We start from the raw sequence: 18,008 nt of genomic DNA on the forward strand, positions 1-18,008 counted from the left end.
ACATTCAAAATAACTCGAAAACCATTAACTTTCGGACAAACATATAGAGGGTCAAAAATATTGCATTTGAGCTCCTCTATCTCGTCTTGACGGGAATACGTCGAGTTTCCAGTAACCCAGTATAATATACATGTTGCATACAGATATATGACTTTCTTTACATACATTGAACTTACCGTGTAAAACCGAGATGGGTCGTTAGTGCTTTAATAAAATCGTCAAAGTTCAAAACGTACTCTTAATACATAAACAATCAAAATACTGGTACTCCTTACCAAATTCTAAATATGCCACAGCTAACATAATATTCACGAATGAATGTTTTTTTCTTTCAGATGAGGCGAATTCCAGTTTGTGATTACAAAAGTTTGTGATGAATGTAAAATGAGCGGAAACATATCACATCAAAAACAATACAGAGGAAAATGTTTACTTAACCACAGATAAAATGGATATAAGAATAGAACGGATATCCCAAATCATCGCTATGGTATTGTTTTGCAATCTTTGTTTCATTAACAATGTGAATAACGAGAATGTGGACGGAGTATTTTCAAGTGTTAAGATTTTAAATGATATAGTAGATAGCAAAGTCACATCAAATTTTAATAATATGAATAAAATAGATGTATATAAAAGATCTGTAAATAATTCAAGTGATACACCACTTGATTTTGATGATACTGAAGTATTGTATACAAATAATAGCAATAAAGTACCTGCAAATGATGAAAGTATAGTGAATCATACTGATATAAGATATGGAAGAATTGTAGATAGAGAAGAAGATATTTCAACTGAATATGATGGGTTTAACTATACAGAAGAACCTTGTGTTGGAGATCCAGATTTTTGTAATATGACGAAAGAAGAATACATAGATATGTTAAATGAATACATATTTCCACATCCATATGAGTGGGTCCTAATTGCAACCCACGCGATCGTATTTGTGATTGGACTTATAGGAAATGCTTTAGTGTGCATAGCGGTGTATAGAAATCATTCTATGAGGACGGTGACGAACTATTTCATAGTAAATTTGGCAGTAGCTGATTTTATGGTGATTTTGATATGTTTGCCGCCGACAGTGCTATGGGATGTCACGGAGACATGGTTCTTTGGAACGGCGATGTGCAGGATCGTGCTGTACTTTCAGGTCAGTTATATATTTTTAAGCATTATGCTAAATAATTAATTCAAATAAATTTGCTTAATAATAATTAGTAAGGGATTCTAAACCGTAAGTACAGAAGATCTTCGTCGCAGTGCTATAGGTTCTTAACATGTGACAATAGGCCAACTAATAAAAAAAACTAGAAAGATGCGATAATGTTTTACACAGTTATCATTTTTTTATTAAATTGATATAGAAATGGCAAACAGAATCTTTACCTGATGAATAGATATGATATCTTTCCATCACGTGAACCCACAATGAACAGCATCTATGCAGTATAATTTTTACATGTGAAGTAGAATACAAAACACATTATGATGGATACTGAGGAAACTGTGACGCTTTCACTGATCATTATTTCGTTTATCTTAAATACATAACAATATTTGTTATATTCGACATTTACTGACAATTTAGCTTTCTAAACTGTTAAAAGATTTTTTTAAATCATATAAGCATTTTGGAGCATACATAAAACAAATCTTTCTCTTTGTAATATATTTCGATATTGCGTAATTTTGAGTTAGAATAATTTTATGTGAAAAGTTCAGCCTTCTCATTCATATTCATAGTTACTGAATAATATTAGACTGGTGTTCATCTCAGCAAAAATAATATAAATGGTCAAAGTTATAATTAGACATTTTCACGACACTAAATAAACCAAGTCGTCAACTATATCCACATAGTCGACGACTAATATCAGTTTAAAATGCCCACTAATTAGAGTAAGTTTGTATTAAAGAAAATAGAATGTGATTTGTTACATTTTATCCACTAACGTAAAAAAACGGGTGTTTTAAATTTGACGTGTTATTATATCTACAGTCAGTCTGTGGCATCGTAGCTCCTAAATGATAGAACCGATTATATTGCGGATTTTTTATATGAAAATTGACGTAATCGAGATGGTCTTTAGCTACAATTTATTATAGGTTTGATTCAGGGGTTACTTATAATTTTATTTTTCGTAATTATTAATGACATTTAAACGGCAATCAACCTGACAGCTCTCTTAATGGAATGTACTAGTATCTCTCTTACATACATAAACAATATCACGGATGTAATACGAAGCAGTAGCTCTGCGTTGTCTACGTGTACTGTATACACCACTTCTCAGCAGAGTATAAGATTAGATAAAAAATTAGAATCCCAGAAAGATGACCTTGTAATAAATTTTCGGCTAGAATATATGTAACTATAACACTTATGTCACAATAATACTTTTTCATGTAAAAATATGCAATAATAACACCGGGTATACTAATATCATAAATATGAAACTTTTTATTGTTTGTTTGCATTGAATAGGCTGTACTGGACATATATAAAAATATAATTAGAATCTTACAGCACCAGAAAAAAAATTACGACGAAATACTTTAAAATAATAATATCCAAATTTCCTTCATAATATGTATATAATAGTGGGAAACAAATTATTAGACAAGCAACATCGATAATATATTCAAACATTCCCCATTCATGAACGGTTACTCGCGAGGCTAGGTAAATTGAATTCTATTGTGCATATAATGCAGTTTACAGAGTATGGACTTTATAACCGACATTGTTCATTCAACAGGCTCGGTGCAGTCCCTAATGCATAGCCTTACAAAGCCTTTGTGATCTATAAGTAAGCACATTATGCTTATTGAATCCAGAACTATGTTGCTAGTGCAATAAACAATATTCTATAAATAAAATAAACATATTTTTGTATCTGATATCCCAGCATGAAAGTAACACATGACGTGCTCATATTGCGAAATTCTGAATATCACATAAGAAAACTTAGTGTACAAAAATGTTTTAGTTTTAGTTGAATTTGTACAGAATTTTTTTTATGCTACGATCTCGGCAATTAAGCAATACCCATTTGATAGTAAACGGTTACCGTATTCTATGGACGTCTAAAATACCAGAGGTGTGTCGGCGTGTTGTCGACCCATAAAAAACCTTAATCTACCATTCTAGAAAAATCTCAGCAGTTAGTTCAGTCCATAATCTAAGTGCACGAGAACCTTCTCTGAAAACGCAGTGGCCGAGACCACTTAGGTTCCAGCATGTGGGGATGAATTCTCTGTCGACGACCAACGGTGCAATGGTAAAAGGTATCCGTAGGTATCACATCAAACAATTCTTCAGAACACATCTTATCTGCGTGGATATCTCTGTCCTATCTATTTCAGCTGCAAAGAGTTTGCTATGTAATGTGTATTAGTTGAAGGATTGAGATAAGACGCGACTTCGTATAGCTCCAGGATGTAACGCATAATGAACAGTATCGTGATCATCAAATGACGTGAAGTCCTGAATGCTGTATATGTATATCGTATGCTATAGTCACACTAATAGTAGTTTTAACATTCATGATACCTCAGTAAATTGACATTGTTCTAACAGTATTACCTAATCCATCCCATCCTGCTATCCTAGTACAAACGTAACCCAAGCTTTATTAATCTACCTATTGGTATAACAAGTCGTTAACAATGAACAAGTTAACACCAACTGTTATTAGTAGATAAACTAACCCACAGAGCCGGATTTAGTTAATCCAGGGCTCTGAATTTATTAAGGGTAAACTGTATATTATCTCAACACATTGGGAGATAATGAGGTATTAATCACTTATGTGATTTATCAGCTTATTTTTGCATTACTGCAATAAATAGTCATAAATGAAACATTTTTTATAATCAAATACATTTAGAATGACATTGTTTTTCAAAGTTTCAACGTTTAAAAAAGGCCAGAAGTTACAATTTTTAATAATCCCCTCCTCCTTGAGAATAGAATTGGTACTGGTACTAATAGCCTCTTTGCCAGCAATTGCCATGTCACATTACTACATGAGGTAGACCTCCACGCGGTCCTTCTTGAAAGATATATATTTGTTTAGTGGATGATAATGGAAAGATGCGCCCACCTGCGCTGACGGTTTACCCGGCGGGGCACCAGTGAAGAATGATAGGATGAGCATGATTTCAGGTTAGTTTAGTTAGCCCATCGTGACAAATTCACCAGGAATTCATCAGGATGGCTTCCAGGGGGAAGGAACTTCCTTGGAGGGCAACCTGATATAGTACATTGCTAGCAATTGGGTCATCCACATTACTAACACTAACATTTCCCCGCAAAATGAAGTGGTAAAATCGACATGATAACTTGACTGACACGACTTCATACTCATGCTATCATCCTCCACAGGTGCCCCGCCAGCGTATACAGCTAGTATAGACAGATGCACCATTTTATTATCAGACTACCACCCCATCTCCTCTCCCCCCTTCCCCTTCCTGATTGCATATTGAATCCGCCACTGTAACATCCTCATTAAAATAATATTATAACAGACCTTGTATTCCCATTACATGTTTAATTATTCAAGGAATACCCAGGTCCACTTAGTGATATAAGTTTATAATTGTTTAAGTGTCAGCGCAGACATTATGAACATCCGTTCTGATTACGACGAACTGAGGCCCGCAGTTTCTTTCTAGGTCTAATTTAAAAGAAACGGCGGTCGGAAACCTTATTAAAAAAAAATATAGCATCGCCAGGACGCTTTATTGTCGTACGTCGTACGTCGTTGTCGCATAGTTTCATCTAACTTTTTTCTTTTTACTCGCCTCTTAAAGATCGCAGTGAAGTGTAATGTTTAATAGTCTTTAACTTTCAACGAACATCCGTACTGGCGGTATAATTGCAAAACGGTTTTGTTTTTTTTACATTTTCACAATGAAATAGCTTAAAGCATTTGAATGTCATTTTAAGTGAGATATTGTATTACGGGCTATAATACGGGATGTTGGCTATGATTAAATTTATAAAAAGCAAACAATATGGAAATCATCAAATAATTTTGTTAGGTAGTTATTATTATTATTAATAAATTTGTTAGGTTCCTCGGCCATAAAAATACTCAATAAAAAATTATGAAAATAAGGTTGTGAAATAACAGAGCAAGAATCCATTACATCTTAATTCTCTGGAATAGTAACAAATAGTGATATTCGTGATATAACATATAGGCGATAGTTACAAATGAGTTTTTATTAACTATTCTACTAAATATTATAACAGAAAGAACTGTAGGACTTAAAGCGATGAATGACCTTGATTTTCCTAACATAACCTTTTAAATTGGGAATTTATAGCTAAGTGACATGGCTAGACTCTCCTAAGGAACGACTGGTACAGAATAGAACAATAATTGTAATGGGCTTTCCAAATCCCACTGTTGGGATATCACTTCAGAGAACAAGATATAATGTTGGTTGGTTAATCCGCGGGGGATCGCTGCGGTTAGGTTAGTGATTAAGTAAACAATTCTCAAAAGCGAGTCAGTTTAACTAATATAATCCTTGGCAATATGAGTTTAGAGTGTTTTTTATAGCAAAGCTCTAAGAACACTATTAAGAAGAAATGTTAATGACAAAAAAAGACATGGGGTATTGATTATATTTAATACATATTAATATTTTAAATACAATATATAATAATTCGCGAGGAATTAACAACGTTCAATCTCATTATCTCCCTGTACTTGAGTTATATCTAAATTTCCTCTTGTTCTCGTGCAATGTGTAGAATATGTGTATATATAATATGTATTAGTGTATGTTTATGTATAAGTGTTTATGTATAAATATAGTGTCTAGTGTGCGCCTCCTACCTTCTCTCTGTAAGTTAATACTCTTTGTCAACACCAGGTTGTCTGTAAGAAATTGCTGAGCGTTGAGACGCCAAACCCTTTGTAAAACATTTTTATTGTACTGTACCTATTGTTCTTTTGTTTATCTGTGCGCAATAAACAGTTCTTGTTATTATTATTTATGGATGGCGCCTAATGGGACCTGAAGACCCCTCTACTAGCAATGCTTACCCCTCCCCCTTCTGCAATATACTCAGTTTGTGTCAGTATTAATTCCAATATAGGTAGTTAAAGTACATTTATTTCGATAAAATTGAGAAATAAAAATTTAATTTAAAATCATAACATATCCTCAGGTGTGGGAGAGGTAGCTGAAGTTAAATTCATCATAAAGCCCAAGAGAGTGTAATAATTTCAAAATGAATTAATTATGTTGTTGACTTAGCTCAATTTATATTAAAATTTATTTACATCTGATGTGAGGTATGTGATACATTAGTCCTTATGAGGGACAATACATAAAGGTCGCCTGCTGAGTGTATTTTGTGATATCATATTATAATGTTTGTACAAAGTTGCTGCGCGAGTACTCTGTCACCAAACTCTGCTTCTTCCTTTGTTAACTGTCTTATAGTTTAAAAGGTGAGATATTACAAGTGTAGGCAGAAGGGGTTACATCATATTAATGTTCTGTAATAAGCTCGACGAACTCATAGATGATAGGTTACCACTTCACACTCTTTTTAATTAGAATTGTAAATAAGCATTTAAGATTAATTACTATATCCGTATAATTATACTACTTAGTTCTATAGAAAAAACATGGCTACAGCCTCATAGAAAAAGTTAGTCTCCCATATAAAACATCACATATGTATAGTGAGTGACTACTGTCACTCATGTAAATGACAGTCATTTACAATGGGTAACTATGTATCTTAGCTCGTCACATAGGTATAGCTAAATCAACTTAAAGACGCTTTTTGTGTTTGTAAAAGTATGTCAAAACTTCCTGTTATAACAGCGCCCTCTATAATACAACAACTATAGAACACAAGAGCCGCTAGATGGCTCTGTAAAAAGTCCGGGCGACGAACGGAAAGTTGTCTCAGTTAACTGCAAAGAGTAAAAAGTAAATATACCAAAGCGAGGAGTGGTGGAGGCAACATCTGCCTGAGAACTGCATGCGTTCAGTGATTTGTTTTAGAATAGTATAATTAATTTATTAATTACTATCAATTAAAATGTGATTTATATTTCTACCGTTTATTATTTAATATTTTCATCAGTAGTTCATTTAGTTATTTAGAACGCCAACATGTAATGAGGACAATGAATCAAAGTACTCCTAATAAGACAAGTAGATAAATAAATACAATAACACTTAATACCTGTATACATATTTTTGTTACTTTAATAGGTCAAAACTTAGCCTAGACTAGATAAAATGATATACACATACCTATTAAATGTATTTTTCAATACAAAAGTACGTTACGTTAACTCCATCTAGTAGTAGACTAAATAATCAGAATATATATTATAATAAAAAAGAAAATTACTTGAAATTATATACGAGAGACTGACAGGGAAGTAGGAAACATCTATGAGCTAGCGCAAACTGGTTTACTCCAGTTTTAGTGAATGTATTGTACTGTACTGTATTGTATTATACTACTACAAATGAAAGAAACGCCTTCAAGCTTTTTTGACTTTAATGTAAATGACTACCTTAATCATACCTAACTCTAGATTTTTATTAAAATGCTCGTGTTATTGTTGCAGTCTGTGTCAGTGACTGTGTCGGTGCTGACGCTGACCTTCATCTCGGTGGACCGCTGGTACGCCATCTGCTTCCCGCTCAAGTTCAAGTCCACAACCGGACGAGCCAAGACCGCCATACTTATCATATGGTTGCTGTCTCTACTTTTCAGTGAGTATCAAATTTATGGACGGTACTACGTGTAGGTATAGAGTGATAAGTGTCCTATATCTATGAAAAATATATTAACTTTGACTAGAATTATAATAATAATAATTATTATAATAAGGGCCTAGGACAATTCACTCAGTACCCTCGTCCCAAGCTAGAAAGAATTTGTTTTATGGTACTAGATCTGATAGAAATACCTAAATACATATTTTTTATAAATGTATACATAATATACATTGAATAAACCCAGACCGATACAATCATAATCGTGAATAAAAATGTTTGCATCATGCAAGGAATTAGATTGTCAGTGGTGTAATTTTTATTATAATTTGTTTAGCACACAGAAGATTGTCGCGAGTTCGATTCCTTACACGGTACGAACATTAGTGTTCATGAGTATGATGGTTCGTATTGGTCAGAATATTTTCTGTCTCTTTCTTCTTCTCTTTCTATGTATTTAAAAAAATGAATGTAAGTATTTCAATCAGTTGTCTAGTACCCATAACACAAGCTAGGCTTAACTTGGAACTTGATGGTGCTGTATGAATTGTCCAGGTTATTCTTATTATTATTTTCTCTATTATAATATTAGTTTAGAAATGGTATATAAACCCTTGATATTTCGTATTGGGAAGCGATACTTTTAACTATCCAAGTTGTCCTTTGTACTCGTATCGGATTTTTTCAATCACAATAAATTACTCGGGGTCCTCTTGGGAAGGGTCATCTATCGCGGATAATAAACTGTCTCACAAACCACGCGGCCAGGTTTCGGTGACATCTTATGGTACGATAGCACTTGATAAATTGGTATTGTCTAAGAATATACACGTATGTACCTGTTTAAAGATATACAATATCGAAGGATCTGTTAAAATGGGAAACAATATCAAAACTTTATTTTCGACCGTTGTGGTTTACGATTCCGACGCTGTTTTGATTTGTCATACGAAACAAACATTGTATATTTCTGTGCATAATGTTTTATATGTTACTGTTATATATATATATTGTATTAGATTACTATTTATATGAAAATCATTATATTAATATGTGAAGTAAAAACTTTTTACCCAATTTTCCGAAAATGGCGCCGACGAAGGAATCTGAAGTTTCATGGGAAGAATTTTATTATATTTTTTAAATTATGCAATTAAAAAAAAATATTAAATTGATTAAAAAAAACTTTACAAACTATCATGTATTTGACACACACCCGTGTATGTCAAATTGAGAATAGATTAATGTTGTTTTTCTATAGTCTCATTAGATATACTGAATGTTAAATTAATTATTGTCGAATTTGGATAATTGGACGACCACTAGTATGCTTAAATATTTCTATCAGTCGTTTAATACACTTAACACAAGTTCAAGTTTTAGGATACATTTTTCGAATCATAGTTAAGTATCCAAACAATTGGGGACCATTGAAGTAAAACGAAATGTGAATACTAACACAGTTCTTATACTTGTAATGCATTAAATATTTTGTATCATAAGTTCGGTTACTTTACACTTGACTCCTCCCAAACATATCTGATCATGCCTCCAACTAACTATAGAATCGTTTCACTTAAATTTTTCCACACTCTGGTAGCAACTTTTTTTACGTAACTAGCGTGTTAAATAATCTTACAACTCACCTGATGGTAAGTGGTAATCTATATCATAAATGTATAGATATCACATGATACTAATACATTGCCGCTTCGAAGAACTAAGATGTCATGCCTTTTATCGCAAAATTTCACTGTCATATCTCAGCTTTGGCTCGAACCACATCACAAATTTTGTACTGGAAAGACGGAAGGAAAAAATTGAATAAGAAATTATAAAAGGTTTACAAGTACGAGAGAGTCTTAGTAAATAAAATAGGTCAGAAAAGGCACACTACGTTAAATCGAGATAGATTTTTGTGGGTAAATCTATCTCATTTATTTTCAGCCAAGCTGCTTGAATTGTATCTTACAATTTCAAAATTTTCCAGTTCAAAATTTGTGATGTATTTTACTAGGGCTGACATCAAATTAAGCTGACTACGTACATACTGTCAACCAAGTCGACCAATGTAACTTTAGTACCAATGTAACTTTAGTATTATGTTCCTATAGAGGCACCGGTTTAGCTTTTGTAAGCAATTGCGATCGACTCACAATGGAATGTGGCGGTTCGCACTTTATCATACCCTTGAATTGTACACCAGCATCATATTGAGTCCGTATTTCATGTTCTTTCAGTGAAATAACCTATACTGTAATGGGTTTATTGGGTTTGCTCTCGATTGTGTTTGAAATATATTGTATAAAACTGAATTGGTTTAAAATTTATATTGACTCAAGAGTAGATTTGGTCTTAGAGGCTGAGTAAGATAGGTTTTATTAATAAAATGTTTCCAATATATATTTCTTAAATATTATATATAAATGTAGTGGAAAACAAGCTGATGGTAAGTGGTAGCTGCCTGCTTATACGAACAGAACTACGGACTTCTCGTTATCCTGTGATGTCTATGAAACCATTATTATGTTGTGATTCCATGGGATATCTTATATTATTTCTCTTATCCTTTAATTTCACTGCCTTCCCTTCGACCGAAACAGGTTTGTAAGCTTGACAGCAGAAATAGGTAAAATGAGTTAGCCATACAATCGGTTTTTCGTAATTCCGTGATGGTTATTGAGCGGAGCTCGAAGCACGGAGTGATCTTAGATATCAGATTGGCACTATTTATAACGATACTGCTCCGAAACGGTTTGACCGATTGAGACTAAAATTTCATCGTAGGTCGAACTTCAGCATCCATCGTTTACCACTCAAAAAACTAATTCGGTCAAGATCTAGTTTTTATGAATAAAAGCGCTACGCTCACCATGTGACCTGGTGTAAACAACACACCGTTAACAAACATAGTATATACTCCTATACAATCGACTATCGCTACTTTCCACCAGGAGGAACGTCAGGTTGCTTGCCATTACATTTTATAAAGAATGTACCATTTGAATATAATATGGTCGATTACAAAACGTAACCTAATAATTTTGTTCTCAGATATACCAGAATTCGTGATGTTGCAAGTACAAAGAAAGATGAAACTCCGCTTCAATGTGCAGTACTTCATGCAGTGTACGTCGACATGGTCGGACGATAGTGATCTCAATTGGCACATCATAAAGGCGCTTTTCCTTTACACGTAAGTCGGATTATTAAAATTTAATCTAAGAATGCTAGCTATATTGTATACTCGTAATACTACTGATGTGGGAGTTATTCGTATCCATATCCACGGTTATTTGATAAAGGAAAAATGTGTAACCGCTTTTTCACTTTAGTGGTTTTTCAATGGCTCTTTTACATTTTTAATAAATATCATCGTGTATATGAAATCATTCATTCAGGTTTGATTAAATATAATTGAGGGGACATTTACATATTATAACGCTTTTATAATTTTTGTCTATTTGTCAGTACGTGCCTTAATACATGCTAATATCAGAAACGCTTTGATCAATTGAAATGTTGTTTTCAGTTACAAAATATACCCACAATATGGTTAGTATAAAAAATACTGTTGTTCTTTTATACAACGATGGTGGCAAACAAGCATACACCCCATCCAATAGTAAACGGTTACTGTAGCCTGAAACACCAGGAGTGTCATCCCTTGTCATGTCGGCCCATAAGAAACCTTAATATACCTTTCTTAATATAGCCCTCGTTTCAACGTCACTGGCAGCTACACCGTAGTCGTAGAGATCCATATCCGTATTCCACGGATCTAGACACTAAAGATTCGTATCCGTGGATATACATTTAACGATCCGGTGCATCACTAAAAGTGACGAGAAAAATATACCAAAATCTGAACGCTTTATTTATTTACGTATGCCAGATTGAAAGATTGGAACCAGATCTGCGTGTTATAGTTGAGGGCGTCCATAAATCATACTGAAGGCGTGATATTTATCATCATTATCATTATCATAACAAGTCATTATCGTTTATAAATACAAAATATAGTAGTAAGACTTGTTATTGGCAACCCTATATTTTGAATTAATGAATGAATACGGAATATTGTATCAACCTGCGCTAATGCTCTAGGCCGGCGGTGCACCCGTAGAGGATGACACGATGAGCATAAAGTCAGGTCCGTTACAAGATCATGGCGAATTCACCAGAAATTAAAGACGATGTTTCCAGGAAATTGCTAGCAATGGGGCAGTCTCAAACATTGGCAACTACAATAGAGTCGTTAGTTGCCAATATTTGAGACTACACAACAGGGATGTTATGGATATAAAATTTCGGATACGGATAGGTTTCGGATATAGGAATGATTATTATACCGGATACGGATATGAAATTATTTCGGATTATCCGTTAGTTTCGGATAATTTCGGTTACGGAGATAAATTTTTTAAGGAATTTTAGAAGTAAAATACAAATATCTAATAAAATAGATACATATCATGTTACGGTTACGGAGCTCACTAACAGCCCTGCTACACAACACATATTCTTAAAACATCGACGCGCAGATTAATTAGATTTGTTAACGGTATTTTCATTACCGGATAACGAGTCGGAAATATAATTTAATACATAAACTTTACTTTTGTGTCAGCTAGATTCAAACCCAAGACTTTTCTTACTACTTATCCCCAATCTAAGGTATAATCCAACTTTTCGCGTAATGAGACGAAGCGTTAATTAAATCTTGTCGTCTAATAGGCTTTATTAAGGCTCATCAAGCATTACATTCAAGAAACATTAAACAAGTTTTACAGTAAATTATATAGGTATATTTAACAGAACTTAGAGTCATCATTATGATTTGCTTTTCATTTCCATCATTTGTCCATTCATCCCAAACAATTTGGAGCTGGCGTAATATGTTTTTCTTTTCCATTTGTCTCTGTTCACAGTCATTTAGCTATTCAATCCCTTTCTTGCCATATCATTTTTCATACAGTCCATCCATCTGACGGCTCACCTGCTGAGTGCTTATCGTGGACTATATACATAAAACAGCACTACGGACATCACATTGTCATGTTTGAGGACCTCGGTGGTGTAGTGGTTTAGCACACCACTTTATTTCCGTTGGTCGTAGTTAGATTTCTCGCATGATGCCAATATTTGTGTTCATGCGTGTTTGTGTCGGTCTGGATGTGTTCGACGTATATTATATGTGCATTTACAAAAAAAAATATTTATGTATTTGTATTAGTTGTCTAGTACCCAAAATTGAAGCTCTTGGGACCAGATAGCGCTGTGTGTATTGTCTTGGATTATAAATATTATTATTACACGATACCTCTTATGTATTCGTAGAAATTCGTAGAATTGGCTACTCTGTGGACTAAGATGTCGAACCTCTATGTATATAATTTTTCTGTCATATCTCACGGAAGAAATTAAAAAAGGGCATAGAAGTGGGACTGCTAATCGGCAGAAATAGGTGACAGAAATATTTTGACAAATTACAACTCGGTACATATAATCTTCATATAAAATATCGAACTACCTCATCTGGGATTACAGTCAAGTAGATATTAAGTACTACATAAAATATAAACTCAAACTACAATTTCATATTCACCATAATCATCACCATAGTCTAGTGTATGAGTGTGGGTTGTAGGCCTTCACTCATCAGAACCAAAATGACGATCGTTACAATCAATCACAAGGGCTCAGAACTCAATGGAAAGATTCCCGAGATACGAGAAGAATGGCGGCTTGGGAATTGATCACATTTTTCATAACGTACGTTAAAACTAGAAGACATTCTAACATAAAAGCCATTTTATATTTTTAAAGTAATATTTATTGTCTCTGCCGACCATTTATGGCATTTAACGTTTAGAGAAATACGTACATGTTGTTTAGATAGATATTTCGCGTTTCTATTATATATTTTTGTTTTCTATAAGACGTTCTATAAGATAGTACATCAAATTGTTCTAATATCAATAATATCCGTAGCGATATAAGGATTTTTCTGGAGTGAAAAAAGTCATAACAAATATCTATTTTGTCAGAAACATCGAGATGTAAACCTTATCCATACTAATATTATAAATGTGGAAGTCTCTGTCTGATTGTTTGACTGTCTGTAAAACTTAATTTCCTTGCCATGACTAAAGGGTAGACCGTATATTAATACATTTTTTTTGTGAAGATAAATGTTATCACGAGGACGGATCTTTTATTACAAAAATAGCAGACGAAGTCGCAAATTACAGCCAGTTCACGGTAAAATTATTCGTGTTAAAGTCCAATTCATTATAGTAATAATCTGTGCTAAATTCAAAAGTTTATAACTATTTCGCCAGGTTTCCGCTGCTGCTCATGATGATTGCATACTGCCAAATCGTGAGGGTGCTGTGGAGATCAGACAACATACCCGGCCACGCGGAATCACATAAACTCTGCACCACTCCTACTACGGGACAGAACAACTGTAAGTTTTATATATACCTGTGTAGGTCTTTTCTGAGAATGGGCATAAAATTTTACAATATGACACCAAATTATATTTTAAATATACTTTTAATGAATTCGAATTTTTATTAAGGAATAAATATTGAATAAAGTCTATTTTTTTCTTTCTTTTACTCTATAAAGGATTATTTCGGAGACAACCTTGTATAGCGCGTTAGTTTTCAGACAAGGAATTATAATAAATACAAACACATACATGCTAAACTGGACTACCGTGAGCGTGGAAAAACAAGCCAAAAATAGACTGTAAAAAATCTGCTTTTTTGGGCAGTAAGATGCAGATTAGGCAATGAAATGACAATAATTAAATGTAAATTTAAAAAGTATTTCATCGGTAAAAGTTAGTGAAAACACTTCTTCTAATCTACTCTCTGAAAATTGTTATCATAAGGAAAGTTGAAGTCTCTGCTTAATCTGATTATGTAATTTTAAAGTAAACAACAGTAAATAACAACAAACAATCTAATCGACCTTACATTCATCGCTTTTCTTCATAATATTATGCTATTCTAAAGTGATTTGAAAACAGTTAAATAAGTAAACAAGAACTGTGGGTTAATATCAACAATTATGCGTGCACTTGAGCGGATTATTTTATACCAAACCTGAAATTTCAATTAATATGTTCCTACTGAATATTAGAGAATAGCTATTCAAAATAACTTTGTCTCCGTAACATTTACCTCGTTTTTACAACATTTTTCATTGCAGCTGCCCTTCTATTGGTCGTTGCGTGATGTTCTATACCCCATAATCTCCTTAGATGATAAACTCACTAACTTATATTCATGTCAGACTATCAGGCTTTTGTGCATGTCATATTTTTTATTACTATCCCTACCGTCCAGTTACTTCACTTTTGAACTGGTAAGAAACTCAACTATAAATGGATAGTGAATAAATATACAACACAAGACTAAAAGAATTTAAAAAATCGGATCGGTAACACTCAGTATTACCTCGAATATCCAAACTCACGAACTTTACGAACCTGTAGATTCCCTGCATATTGTCTTATTATATTATTGTCAAGTTTATTTCCCGTCAAACTGTTAGCCATTCCAGTCTCAAAAAATGTTCGACTACTTTACAATATGACCTATTCTACTGATCACGATGTATGCATGAGATGACATGATCCCAAGCTGATATTATATTGACGAAGGTATACCGCTTTCTATCAAAGCCGTCAGCTATTTGTCATACCCAGTGGATATTCGTTGTATAAAAAGCCACGCGAAGAAATATTGAGATGAATATTGGACATTTAGGTGTAAGGGTAAAAAGTTCACGACGCCGTTCCTCTCATATAGTTTTTTTCTCAGGTTGATTTCTGCCATATATCATTTCAATGACGTGTGTGAAAAAAGGGAAGCATCCTAACTTTGTGGTTTACTGCCCGACTTGTAAATTCTAAAGGTTGAAACGACTTTAGGTGTCCAAACTTTTAGTCAATTTACGAAATTTTGTTGACAAAATAAATATACTCCTCAGTAAAATATATAATCAATTATTCATGATTTTATGGCTGTATTTAGAGGCATTATACACTATTGATGTTTTAATGTCTAAATGCAGTCGCATTGCATGCAAGTGTATATCTAATAGAGTAGGCGAGGCGAGGTGAACACACCACTGTCTTTAAAATTAATAAATAAAAAACTCTTTATTGTTCCTCTCACAGAAAAAAAATTACATAACTTAATATGTACAACAAATATAAAAAAAAAATTACAATATAGGGGTAACAGTAAGTGTTCTTGTTGCTAAATAGCGATTTCTTCCAAGCCACCTTAGGATGGAGAGGAGTGATTAGACTGTGTCTGATCATTTAATTTGTTTTAATATTATTAGTATTTCCATCACCAGAGAGTTCGGCAGAAATACAATAATAATTATATATATAACACACAATTTATATTAATAATATTCCTATTTTTGTAGGTACAAACATCGCTATAGGAGTCCATATGATTACGTCGCTGGCAAATGATAAATATATTGATAGAGATAGGTCATCATTATTCATTAATTCATTCATAATTTAAGAGCCGCTATTATCGGTAGAGCTGTTGCCAATTTTCCCACGATTTTCCATCAATCTCTTTAATTGTTGATTCTGACTTCAAAATTTTTCCTTGATCTGTTTTATATAATTATTTATTACTTAATTATTATTATAAACATACACATAAACATACATAGAAAATACGTACAAACATACAAAATATGTATAAATTCTTGTTTTTATAGGGCTAGCAGCTAATAGAAGAACGACACCGTCAATCCACGCAAACGCATCTACAGAGGGACAACTTCGTTCTAGAAGGAAAGCGGCCAAGATGCTGGTAGCTGTCGTGGTAATGTTCGCTGTCTGCTACTTCCCCGTTCATCTTCTGTCTGTACTCAGGTAAAATATGAGATTATCTTCCTACCAAAACTCTTCCCAGTATGCTTACGTGATGGAAAACGTAATAGGAATATAATTATAACTAATGAATTTACTTCAATTTCTTCTTCTACTTTTTTTATACTTAAAGCAATTCAATATATATACATATTATATAGACATATTGGATACAACTTCGTCTGCGTAGATTCAGAAATGATTGATTCTCCAGACAAACTTTCATCCCCTATCGTTCCCCCTTCGTGTTTTAATTTCGCAGCTTAAAGTTGCCCATACCCAATGAAATATCTTTTTCATTGTAAACAAAATATAATATTTCAAACACAGATGTGTCACTTTATACAGTTATTTTAATAATATATTGCTTGCTGGAGATTGAATTAATTTTATCTGCAGTCTCAAAAGCGGTTAGGTGGTTACATTTTTCGAGCAGAGTAATATATGGTCCAATAAATGCCATGACACACCCAAAAGAATTGGCTATTATATTAAAAACGAGTTTTATGACATGTTTCTGTCTCTTCCATTTATTCCATTCCATTATATCTTTTATTTAAACTTTGTAAAGAAAATAAATATTAATAATTATTATAATGACAAAAATACAATATCGTTCACTAAAAAATTCACAAAAAATTTTTGTCTCTTCTATTTATTCTATGCCATTATATCTTTTATTTAAACTTTATAAAGAAAATAAATATTAATAATTATTATAAGATTTAGTTAAAATCTATTCATATATCATTTATCTTATTCACTATAAACCCTTTTTTAACAAAAAAATTTCAATTTCACACTTTCTTTGATATATTACTATCACTTTCTAGAAATTGAATTTATTTTATATTCATCATGAAAAGCAGAACCATGAATAATATACTGTCCAAATAAATGTCATGAATTGCCAAAAGAACAAGGCTATTTATCAAAAACCAGTTCTTAGTTTTATCTGCTTCTTCTCTTTTATTTCGTTTATATGTGAAATAAAACAAAAAACTAATATAAATATTTAATCCTAGTAGTTGAAAACAAATACTATTGACCAATAAATATATTCAAAAAATTATATAATATTTTAACAACCTACAGATTTAACGTAAAATATAGTGATCTCAGTGGCCTACCGGTTTAGCACTCCACCATTCGAATTACATAAAAAGAAAACCAGATCTTTTGCAGAACATAATGAACTTAAAAAATATTATCCTATCTTTTCTTAGTCGTAACCGTTTTCATTGTTCACTAAGGTTCAGATTCAGGTTCCTGAAAATATCAAACTGTCGGCTGTCACTCGCATGCTCCA

The 18,008-nt window shown here is 32.9% G+C and overlaps 1 protein-coding gene across 1 annotated transcript in view; it reads left to right on the top strand.

Moving 5' to 3' along the window:
- Positions 1-448: 448 nt before the first annotated feature.
- The window catches only part of LOC131849559 (orexin/Hypocretin receptor type 1-like), a 35,488-nt gene continuing 17,928 nt past the window's right edge, over positions 449-18,008 (top strand). The window contains exons 1-5 of the mRNA XM_059199651.1: positions 449-1,159; positions 7,629-7,776; positions 10,834-10,975; positions 14,124-14,251; positions 16,546-16,702. Of these exons, the coding sequence (XP_059055634.1) occupies positions 449-1,159; positions 7,629-7,776; positions 10,834-10,975; positions 14,124-14,251; positions 16,546-16,702 (1,286 nt within the window). The remainder of the gene's footprint in view (positions 1,160-7,628; positions 7,777-10,833; positions 10,976-14,123; positions 14,252-16,545; positions 16,703-18,008) is intronic.

Source organism: Achroia grisella, unplaced genomic scaffold, assembly GCF_030625045.1.
Source record: "Achroia grisella isolate CSIRO2021 unplaced genomic scaffold, CSIRO_AGI_Agris_v1 utg660, whole genome shotgun sequence".
Lineage (NCBI taxonomy): Eukaryota > Metazoa > Arthropoda > Insecta > Lepidoptera > Pyralidae > Achroia > Achroia grisella.